This window comes from Otolemur garnettii, unplaced genomic scaffold (genome assembly GCF_000181295.1).
Source record: "Otolemur garnettii isolate 467f Iridium unplaced genomic scaffold, OtoGar3 scaffold00062, whole genome shotgun sequence".
Lineage (NCBI taxonomy): Eukaryota > Metazoa > Chordata > Mammalia > Primates > Galagidae > Otolemur > Otolemur garnettii.
Window position 1 is genome coordinate 11,076,218 of NW_003852457.1, and position 12,102 is coordinate 11,088,319.

Genomic DNA, 12,102 nt, shown 5'->3' on the forward strand with positions numbered 1-12,102 from the left:
AAAAGTGCTTAATTTTATTGGCTTCACACAGACTAGGAATCAGAAAAAATGCTGATAATCGTGAGCTCTGTGTGAACTATAAATCAGGGACATTCGAGAGCATGATCATAGAAATATTTAAAAAGATTTCAGGGACTCCGAGGTTAGACTGCCTTTCAGGGAGGTTTCTGCTGGTATTCTTAACACACTGTGATACATGTTGTAGGTGAATGTCATCAGCACGGAGTCTTCTTATGATGGCACAACACTTTTGTACCAAGTAAAAAACAGCAAACACAAAGAGGAGGGAATTTTATAATGATAACCTCATAGGTTACTCTGATGGCTCCTTAATTATAGTTCTGAAAATCCTAAAGATTTAGTAGTTTATCTGTCTAAAAAAATTTGAAAATGAATCTGTGTTTTTCATTCCTTTGATATTTTGTAGGAATAGTTGAATAAGGTCCAGCAGTGATTGAGCCTTAGAGAAGTGTATCTAAATTGTTATGTGTGCTTGAATCCCCTGAGAGTTTTATAAAACTCCAGACTTAGCAGGTCTGTGACACACCTGTTGAGTACCAAGGCTTTCAGTGATAAGTTAAAAAACAGAGATTGTAATTCCACATGGATCTCTGTAGTTAGTGGAGTCATAGAAAGTACCAGAGTAGACTATTATTTACAAAAATTTCCAGAAACATTATCTCATTTAGTTTTCAGAATAGATCTTAGATGGGTAAATATTGCCTCCTTTTTTTCATTTAAGAAAACCATGTTCCCAAGTTGCTAAGTGTCTTTACCAAGAATAGTTTACAGTAGATGGCAAAGCCAGAATTTGAATTTGAATTTAAGAACTTTTAGGATTTTCCATTATGTCATTTTTAAAACTGTTTCTTAAAACTATTGTGTTCCTCTGCACTAATAAAACAATAACAAAAAAATGTGCTGGAAAATTTTTCCCCTTCTGAACTGGATTTTAAAACATAAATGGAAATGAAAAAATGACACTATCTATATTTTGCTATCACTTGTCTATAAGCGATAGACCTATAAGGTCTCCTGGAACACCAGGAAGTTGCAGGTGAGACTGTGTGATACATAAACTCATGATCTGCCATGTGCATTTTGACATATAGGTATCTGAGCCAACAAAATGCTACAATCTTGTTTTCTTCCTCAATCTGAGTTTCTGATTTAAATCTTTTATGATGGCACTACCCTCACCTTCTTCATTTCCTCATAGAAGAGGTAGAGAATACGGTGTTGGTCTTTGGCTTCCCACCATCCTTTCACGTGGTCATACCAAGAGCCCCAACACACTGGAGGATGGGATGAAAAACAGGGCAATGAGTCACAGAGGTCCACCCAACCAATATTCTGCCGAAAAGAGAATCCCCGAAGAGAGAGGGAGAGTCACATTAAAGAAGGTCGTCCCCCTACTTGGTCTAAGGAAGTTATTCTTTCCTTGTAGAATGTTTGGGGATTTTCAGAAAGGAAGGAAATAAAGGCTGAATTCTCTTACCTTTCCCAGCCAGAAAAGTCTCAAAATACTCTTCCCATGTTCCTGGATCAGGAAGACCTTTATTCATTCTTTGGAAATGATAATAGGACACCATATTGTCCTTGGGATTCCTTGCTACATAGATTATCTGGGAATGATGGCAGGAGGGGAAGAAGCAAAAATAAGATTAGATCTAGAAATAGTTATTGCCCAGACAGGTCAAGTTAGAGTGGACACATTTCACACAGATGAATTTTTTGATGCTATGTTCTTGTGATCCTGGGAGATGGGAGATGTAAAGGATTCATATTGACTTGCATATTGAGTATTATAAAGAGATGCACTTATTATTATTATTGTTTTAAATAAGTGATGTAGGGTGCCGCCTGTGGCTCAAGGAATAGGGACTGGCCCCATATACAGGAGGTGATGGATTGAACCCTGGCCCCAGCCCAAAACTGCAACAGGAAAAAAAAGTGATGTATTTGAAGTAGTAATTGATTGAAGACTATTTTGAGGTCATTTTTAAGTGGCACACTCTGAATTCTTTTTGTTTTTTACCTTACAGTTTTTCTCTAGGAAGGATGGTGGTAGCAAGTGGATAGGAAGATGTGTTTTCAGGATCCGTGGTGAAGGCATTTCATTAGCTTGTTCCAAACCTGCAAAATTTGTTTTTAAGCATTTCCTACTACATTTCTCTATTTGCTTCAAAATCTTGCAGCTTCTATTATTACTATGTTAGGACAATTGAAGGCATCTGCAAGAAGGCTGTACTGTCCATAGATCTCACTTGAGAGAATGTGTCTAGCTTATGAATAGATGTTTTGGCTAGAACAATTCCCAACCATAACAATCAGTCAAATAAATAAAAACCTAAACAATTTAAACCCTTCCACCATGGTTATCTTATATGGGCTCATCCTTGTGAAATCAAATTAATTTTCTAATTAGAGAATCAAAATTTAACTTACTTTTGTAGGAAATGGCTATAGTACAGCAATGGCCAGACACAGTTAAAAAACAACAAAGCCACAACAACACAACAATAATTGTTTGAATGTTTAGAATTTTAAGATGTGCAATTTGGTAGTAAAAATTCTGAGTACTATAGTTAAGAGTGGCTACTCCATACTCACCAGATACTACGGATGGAAATATCCATTCGATGAAAGGAAATCGTATATGAGTCGGTGCTCGTTCACTGTTCTTAACATCACCTCCATTGTGTATTAAGTCCACTATCTCCTGAGTCCATGTTGTTCCTTATTCCACACATAAGATGAAGATGCATTGACATTTAATATGCTACATTCCACAAGACAGGGATGTCCAACCATTTTGTTCTGTGCCACACATTGTAAGAATAAGAGTTGTCTTGGGCACACATTAATACACAAACACTAATGAAAGCTGATTAGCAAAAAAATGGTCTGTGCATACTTTTCACACCACAGATAAGAAAGAAAAGTCATCAGAAAATCAGCATGTGGCCCATGGGCCACAGGTTGGACACCCCTGTCTTAAAATATTATCACATAGTTGTTAGAATATGTATGTGAATTTTAAAGCCAAGTCTATAATGGAATTCAGAAGACATCACTTCTTATTTATATCTTATGTTATAATATGAATTTTTATATAAATACTCACATTTGGAGGTGACATTGATAAACATACTTTTTTTCTGTGTCTCAATCATTAATTTGGATTGTTTCCACAATGATTTAGCTCTACTGTCCTTAAGGAAGACAGAATATAATGATGGAAAGGATAAAAAAAAAAAGCAGAATAAAAATTCCTTCTCACCAGATTTTAATCTCCTATGGAGTAGATTATATGGTTTTCAAACTCTCTTTTTTCCCCAAGCACATAGCACAGGAGACACCATTTTTTGGCCGAATGAATGAATGGTTAGTGCCTAGACTTGATATTAACCATTGGTGCTTAGTGTCTATTTTCACGCTTTTCTCTGATTTCCTTTTATTTTAATGGCTGAAAGGCTAAAAAGTAGATTTTCTAGACTTTTTTGGCACTAAGATTCTGAATACTATCTAGATTTTGTCAATAAGATGCATTATTCTAAGATTTGGAAGTCAGAAGGGAGGTAGAAGTCATCCTTTCTGAAGTTTGTGATGGTAGCTTCGACAGACAGAAATTTTGCAGAGGCTATTCCACCTTCCAACCAGTGCCCAAACCCAAGAAGCTGTAGTATCACTGCCACCACAGGCATAAGGAGAATGGCCTCTGTCCCCAAGCCTCAATCTGTCTGTGTTCTGCACTGACCCTGACTGGTACAGTGATACACCACTACCTGAATCTTTACTCTTTGATGAAAGTCTAATGTACTGGACATTCTTGCAAAATCCAGGTTGGGAGGATGTTGGATTATTTTAGGATGGTTTTTTGAATCCCGATCTGGATTGATCTTTCCTATATTCTTGGGAGCAACTCTCGTTTTAGACTTCTTTTCTCATATCCACTCCCCCCCCCCTTTTTTTTTTTACATTTTAATACTTATTAACAAAAAATGGCCAAATGATTGTGTCAAAATGACAAAGTGATGATAAGAAGTAAAATAGAAATTGTTTTTAGCTGTATTTATTTATTTTTTTTGAGACAGAGTCTCACTATGTTGCCCTTGGTAGAGTGCCATGGCGTCACAGCTCATAGCAACCTCCAACTCTTGGGCTTAAGCGATTCTCTTGCCTCTGCCTCTTGAGTAGCTGGGACTATAGGCACTTGCCACAACACCTGGCTATTTTTTGGTTGCAGCTGTCATTGTTGTTTAGCAGGCCCAGGCCAGCTCCAACTTGCCAGACTTGGTGTATGTGGCTGGCGCCCTACTCACTGAGCTATAGGCACTGAGATTCTTTTTAGCCATATTTAGCTGTGCCTCTGGATTTTAATCAGTCCAGAAGTCATACTATTCAAGCAACATATTTTATAGAAACTCTTCTTCCTCCCTTTTGTCAAATCAAAACAAAATGGGGGTTCTGTGTTTTTACCCTCAAGTGTGCTTTCCTAATGAGTATGTATATGTGTGGGTGAACTAGGGTGGGGTGAAGGGAGAAGTTAAAGTTAAAAAAGGAAAAGGCAGAATCTTAAAAATAGGAAATGAAGCCTAGAGAGGGCCAAGAACCATTCACTAAGGTGATCTTCTAGTCCCTCCATATCCATTTCCAGGGAGGACAGAGCAGATGCCACACTCTTGGTTTTCTGGACATTTGGTTTGTGTTGAGGAGTTTGTGGTTGGATGGCTTCCATCTTGATGTCTTTGCCTACATCAAGAATTCATTGACTCTCAACAAAGAAAAGCCACAATCATCCACATTATGTGTCACCTTGAAGTATTTCTTATAGGCAATATATAACCTTTACTTAACCCAACATGTGGTTTATGTCTCCAGGAGAGATCCCGTACGACTGCAACTTCTCCTTCAGTAGCTCTGGATCGCTGTGACAGAATGGGAACCTGTGGTATTACCCTCAGCTTGGTGGATCAGTTAGAATAATCTTCAGGCAACTGAAAGGTATATAGTCTGTCCTCTTGTCTTCCATTCCAAGGAGAGAGTAACTTTTATTAAACTGTGTGGATCCATCTTTTCTCTGATAAATTCTTGCTTTCAGAAGTGTGATGCCTACTCCAATGTTGAACCAATACCCTTCAGGAAGAGGTCATATTGCCTCCATGATGAGGATGGTGATTTTCCCACAAGGCTTTATGTAACTGATACATGCAAGGTGGGAAGGATTTGGTAGAAGGTGAATCAATCTGATCTACAGAAATCTGTCCAACATTTCTCTGTATACTGTAACCTTGGCCAGTATAGGAATGACTAGTTGTTTGGATTAGAGTCTTTATGGAAAAGGTGAGTTGGCTTGTCTAGGCAGAATTAATACAAATCGGGTTTATCTGAGTCACACAGCACCAAAACTGTTGGGTTTCCAGGTGGCTGCCTGTCTCCTAAAATGTTGGGGTTTCAGGCAATTGCCCAGGCCTTAGTTCTTGGAGTGCTTATGGTCGAAAGGTGATCAGAGTAAGGCAAGCATGGAATAAAGTTTATCGAAGAGGAGAAAAATGGGTTTACAGAGTAAGAAAGTTTACAAGGAAGAGTATGTTCATTATAGACAGTGAAGGGAGCCAGGTATGGTGGCTCATGCCTGTAATCCTTGGGAGCCCAAAGTGGGTGGATTGCCTGAGCTCAGCAGTTCAAGACCAGCCTGAGTGAGTCCCCATGAAAAAATAGCCGAGTATTGTGGCAAGTTTCTATAGTTCCAGCTACTTGGGAGGCTGAGGCAAGAGAATTGCTTGAGCCCAAGAGTTTGAGGTTGCTGTGAGCTATGATGGTACAACACTCAATCCCAGGGTAACTGAGTGAAACACTGTCTAAAAAAAAAAAAAAGAAAAAAAAGACAGAGAATGTGCCTCCATTGCCAGGGCAAGTAGGCAAAGAGGGCTCCATATTCTTTTTTTTGAGACAAAGCCTCAAGCTGTCGCCCTGGGTAGAGTGCTATGGCATCACAGCTCACAGCAATCTCCAACTTTTGGGCTTAAGTGATTCTCTTGCATCAGCCTCTTAAGTATCTGGGACTACAGGTGACCGGCACAATGCTTGGCATTTTTTTTTTTTAGGGTCAGGGTCTCACTCTTGCTTAGGCTGGTCTTGTTGTACTCCTGCGACCGCCTGCCTTGGCCTCCCAGAGTGCTAGGATCACAGGTGTGAGGCACCGTGTCTGGCCTAAATACAACTTTAGATGGCAAGCATTTTATTTTTTGAGTGTGTTTTTTGAATTGCTTAAACTCCATTAATGCTGTGGAAAACCTAAATGAACCAGGTTTTTTTTTAATTTAATTTTTTTATCAAAACATAACTGTATACATTTATGGGGTACATGTGACAATTTGATATACAATGTGGAATGTTTAAATCAAACTGATTAACCTAACCATCACTTTACTTACTTTTTGTGGTAAGACATTTTTAATTTACTCTTAGTTATTTTGAAATATACTGTTGTATTGTGCATATTAGGCGAGATCCCACCAAATGCCCTCCCTTCTCCCATCAAACCTAAATGAACCAGATCTTAATGTTTGCATTTGGCAGTTAGAGAACAGATCGATTAGCAAACAGTGTGCTGACATAATTAAGTTGAGTTGTGGATGAAATTAAGACAATGAGATGTGATTCTTACCAGTGGCTACTTTTAAATATTTACACTGAGAAAAATTTGATCCTGAGACCTTGCCTGTGCCTGCTCAAAGCCAATGAGCGGGTCTTTACTCAGCCAGCGTCCTGTGAGACACACTGACCGGATGTGGTCAGAGCAGTGGGGCTGTGCTAGTTCAGGGCTCTTGCTAGTGCAGCTTGTAGTCACATTAAAGGCTCCCATAACTTTGTTCTTGATTGAAACTGTCCCAAGGTCTGCAGGAAGGGATATTCCTTTGAAGATCCTCTGGAGAGATTAAAAAACTAATCTAGTGGGAGGCAGGCACTGAAAACAGATCATGCTGTGGTCAGGAATTTCCTGGAAGAGACCTGAGTAAGTGGTAAATCAAGATAAGGTTATTGTGCAGCTAAGTTAAAGATTACATCTGTTCTTTACAGATGAAGCAAAAAGAGATAAATAAGGCTCGTGACTTTTTTGTATTGTAATTTTAAGATTATGTGTGTATGTGCAGGATGCTTTATTGTTAGGGTATATAAGTGAGTAAGAAATAAACTGGGGCTGCTGTATGCCTGAGAGAGCTGCAGCCCCCTTCTCTTCCAGGACATTCTGACTGCTGGTCTTATTTCTGCGACGCAGGCCTGATCAATTCACGCAACACTGCTCCTATTTATTCAAGTCAAAGAACTTCTCTAACACTTTCAGATTACTCCTCCCAGAGTACCTGGGCTGCCCCAAATCTAGCTAACGCCACCAGCAATGTGGCTGTAGTGCCCTGTCCTCCAACAGTCAGTCTCCTCATGGTCTCACTCTCTCTTCTACATTTCTACTGTTAAAAGATCCAGACCAAGAAACATTTGTACTTTCTCATTTTCTAAACCCAGTCCAAATGGCACTTAGAGGTCCAATGGGGCAAGGAAATCTACTAAATTGAATCTACTCATTTCACACTTTTTTTTATTGATACAGAAAATAAAATGTTAAGAGGGCCAAATTTGATTGGTTTGAACATGTGAAGGGTTTGAGTAGATGATAGATGCCAATATTAAGTCTGCTGGAGAGTCATGTATTAGATGAGGAGAGGCAGCATCTAGAATTAGTTAAGACACAATTTCTTTGAAAGTGGCTTAAGAAATAGGAACACTTAAAACTACTGTAAAAGAATAGATTTTATCTTGTCTAGAAATCAAGTATATGGTATGGAACGGAGACTCAATTTTCATTTGGTTCATTAATTCTATGAAGGCATAAAACAGGTAATATGAAAAGCGTCCATGATTTTTTTCATATGTACATCAGAAGGATCATACAGGTGTCACTGTAAATCCTCAATGGATTGTTTCAGCAGAACTATTCATAATTTGATGCCTGTATAGGTGAAGTTTTACATTGATAAGCCATCACTGTTCTCTTGGTAACTGAACTTTTTTTTCTCATCAGACTTTAGATTTGACATTGCATTTGACCTTTTATATCTTAGAGGAATTGACATGCCAGGGCAATGACAGGCTGGAGTCTCTCCCAGTTCCCAGCATCACGAGTCCCCTTACTTATCCCTACAGAGCCAGTGGCAGGCATTTCTCACCACCTATTTCCATTCCACGAGAGCACCAGATCCGTTTAGCTGCACTGATCCCACAAGTAGATAGAATTGCATTGACCTCAGCTAATTTTAGAGTCTTTTTATTTCTGCTTATGTTGAGTACTTTGTACAATTTTAAAAGTGATCTGTTTTGAAGGCAAAATTATAAAACTTGAAATTAAAAAGTCAAAAACGTAAAGGAGCCAATAGTGTAAATCAAGTATTTGGGAAGTGAAGTCTGGAAGCTAACTTGCAATAAATTCATAAGTTTTAAACTCTTTGTATAAATGCTTTTTGTTTTTGCTTTTTTAAAAACAACAGTGATGGACCAGAACGGTGGCATTTGAAACAGTTTGGGTTTTCAGGCAATATTTTCAATCATTATTATAAAACCTGGTTCTGAGCTTAAAAGTGGGCTTAATTCTGCAGTATTTATTTATTTATTTGAGACAGGGGCCCACTCTGTTGCTTAGGCTAGAGTACAGTAATGTCATCCTAGCTTACTGCAGACTCAAACTTGGGCTTAAGTGATCTCTCTGCTCTAGCATCACAAGTAGCTCAGACTATAGGCATGTGCCACCATGTCTGGCTAACTTTTCTACTTTTTGTAGATACGGGGCCTCACCATGTTGCTCAGGCTGCTTTCCAATTCCTAGCCTCAAGCAATCCTCCCTCTTCAGCCTCTAAAAATGCTAGGATTACAGCCATTGAGCCACCACACAGCCTCTGCAGTAAATCTTTTATAGCTACCTCAACACACAGAAACTTTCTGAGAAATGGACACTCCCTGAAGTCTTTTGTTTGCATGGTAACACTGACTGATGCTTAGATGTTCCAGCATCTAATGTGGTTACAGTAGTCTTGATGACCAAAGGTATTTTCTCCTAGCTTTGAAAGTCTGTGTTGATGCCAGATGGAACAGACTTTAAGCTACTGTGAATGTGAAGGAACACTCCCTTTGGCTTCGTATCTGAATGCCATGCATCTTTTTGGAATTGTATGTTGTGTTTGTGTATTTATTTTTTGATTCATAGTAACTTCTCATTTATGGAATCAATGTGGATAGAACACAAACTGTGAATAAAGGAAGTAAATAGCTGAAAAATATTTCATCCTGAATAGGCGCCTGATGAGTAAGATGGGAAAATCAAGATCAACATGAAACCAAAGGACAGAGAGGAACCTAAGGCCTCCCTCTGCCTATAGAGTCTTGTATTAGTCTTGTCTCAAGTGATAAAGACATAGAGAGAGGTGTTTGCACAGTCTTTGAAAATGCTGAGGTTTAGATTTTTTTTGGTTGTGTATATGTGTACCAGGAATTATCAGAGAGTCTGATTTTGCAAATAGCAAATATATATGCAATTTGGGTGTGGATCAAACACTGTACTTTTAGTAAACATGTAGATATGCACAGTTATCTATAGACAACTATTTCCCCTTGATTACCCCTAGATTTTAGCGTCTGGGCCTAAGTCAGTCTTATTTCTGTGGACAACTTTGTTAAACTGACAGGAAGTTTACAACATACCACAAAGGAGGGTGAAAATCAGAAGACTCATTCTCTGACCCTGAGTTGGGAGGGCTCCTGAGGGCTGAGGTGAAGTCAGCATTGCAGAACCCAAGCTCCCCTATGTCTTCCCAAATCAGCCTCAGGACCCCCTTTCTAGCTTGCACACCCAAAGCTGCTCTGTACAAGATCTGCAATAACGGCCTAGACTGGGAACAGATAAATAAACAAGTCTCCCCTTTTGCTCTTGGCTGTTTCACTCTCTCCTGAGGAAGTAAAAACATCAGTATGTCATAGGAATAATGAAATTCTTAAAACTTGTAGGTCATTTTAACATTTTTTTGGTGTAGTTTCTTTCAGTTTCCTCAGTAACTTATCCTAGCCTTATCACTCTGTCTGGTAAACAGTTTGCTACTCAAACTAAGATCAACTCCTTTATTTCATTATTCGTATGTCCTTCCCACTTACCTTCATCACTCTCTTCCTCCCCTTCCCCTCCATACCCTTCCACTTACCTGCTTTAGGGTAGGTAGAAATAAGCAGGTCATCAGGTTTGGCTTGAAAGTTCCAGATCTGATCCCAGGTCTCACAGGTGGGTGTGGGTTGAAGAATTCCCTGCACATAGTCAACACTTACGCGTTTGATTCCATCAAATTGGAAATCCTCCATCTTGTTTAAGGCTATCAGTGTTGGAAAAATCAAGAGTCTTATTCCAGAAAAAAAGAAAAAAGTACCTCTTAGCACAAAGCTGCGTTTTTGATATGGTATAGACAGTGCAAGACTCAGACAAGTCCTTTGTGGTCTGGTGCCTGCCGGCAAACGTGAAGGAAGGGAGTTGCAGGCCTCCTGGCTGTAGCTCCAGGGAATGAGAAGTGTTGTTTAGGACTCTGTGCAGAGGCGTGTTTCTGCTGAGCCCCATCCCTCCCCCGCTGCCCGGGCTATGACATCACCCAGAGGCGGTGACAAATTCTGAGGGCTGAGTCCTGCTCTAGCCCGGCTCTTTTCTGTCAAAGAGTTACTGCCACGTTGTTTGTGTCCCTGTTGTTTGCACCCCTCATCTTTGTGTTCATAAAATAGTTCCCAAATACAATTGCACTAATTGTTTAATTTTAAGCAATTAAAAAGTTGCAGGGTACTTGGCTATGGCATTACAAATTCAATACAGAATGACTTCCCTGAAAGGCTGCAGGGACATTTGTGTGGGCTGTTAACAGCTCTCTAACAGCCCAGAAAAAAGTCCCAAAGTGTCAACTTTGTTATTTTTTAAGGGTAAAAGAAATAATGTTCCACTGAAAAGGATTTCCTTGCTTTTGCAGGCTAGCCCACAGTGCCAGTAGGGGGCCCATCACAGCTATTAAACGCGTACATCTCATGCCTGGGCCCCAGGTCCTGCCACACTGCTCCCTCTGGCAGGTCCATAGCTCCCTCGAGCACTGCTGCTGCCTTCCTTCTCCTGGAACTCCCCCTGGCTCTTGTGTGTCCGGTTTATGTTTGCTTTTATGTGTTTTTTTTCAGGTCCCAGGTTATATGTCTTCTTTCTGGAGAATCCTTCCCTCACTTTCTATATCATCTCAAGCAGGTCCCTCCTGTTGCCTTGCTTGTGGCTCCTTCCTTTCATTTAGAGAAGCTATCAAAATTTAGTTTTTCTTATTTGCTTCTGAGCATTTTCCATATCCTGTGTTACACTAAAAGGCACGTGAAGCACGTCCAGGACTCTGTCTGGTTTTCTCACTGTTTACCAGCTGTGTGCTTAGTGCCTGGTACACTACTATCTCATGAGAGAATGAATGAGTAAAATTAAACAGAAATTGTTTAATCGAGGAAGTGAGTTCTTTGGTTCACTGTTACATGAGAATTAGGTGAGCCTGGTGCCTGTGGCTTTCCAGTCTTAGCCAGATCTCAGACTGCCTGTATTTGAATCCTGTGCCATCCCTTGGTAGCTGTGGGCAATGACAAGTTACAGAATCTTTGTATTTACACTTCACACTTCCCTCATGTGTAAGTTAGGGATCTTGACAGTATCTGCCTCATAGATAGTGTTGTTTGCTGGGGGGGGGTGGGGGGAGAGGGCGGAGGGGGATAAAATAGTGCATTTAGTGCCTTAGTTATTACAGCTGGGAAATGTTCCATCAACAGCGGCTATTAATAACAATGAAGGACAGTAGTTCACGATTTCTCTCTGACTCATGTCTGGATGCAACCTCAAATAAGATAAATTCTTTGGCTTTCTTATTGATTATCACCTCTCTATCGGTGTGATGAGGCATGTGGACACTTGACATTCATATGCATTAGAAAGACTTACAAAAGTTACCTATAACTGTTCAGTTAGATTCATTCTATAATCTTTTCAGGCCCATGTGCTCT

General features: G+C 39.7%; 1 protein-coding gene and 1 pseudogene across 1 annotated transcript in view; both read right to left on the reverse strand.

Annotated features, from left to right (window-relative positions):
- Nucleotides 1-10,605, reverse strand: part of LOC100961232 (sulfotransferase 1C4) — a gene marked incomplete at its 5' end in the record, with an annotated part of 13,160 nt that extends 2,555 nt beyond the window's left edge. The window contains 5 exons of the mRNA XM_012806996.2: nucleotides 1,201-1,295; nucleotides 1,499-1,625; nucleotides 2,039-2,136; nucleotides 2,614-2,739; nucleotides 10,251-10,605. Coding sequence (XP_012662450.2) covers nucleotides 1,201-1,295; nucleotides 1,499-1,625; nucleotides 2,039-2,136; nucleotides 2,614-2,739; nucleotides 10,251-10,605 — 801 coding nt within the window. The remainder of the gene's footprint in view (nucleotides 1-1,200; nucleotides 1,296-1,498; nucleotides 1,626-2,038; nucleotides 2,137-2,613; nucleotides 2,740-10,250) is intronic.
- Nucleotides 4,304-5,553, reverse strand: LOC111726359 (annotated as a pseudogene).
- Nucleotides 10,606-12,102: the final 1,497 nt, after the last annotated feature.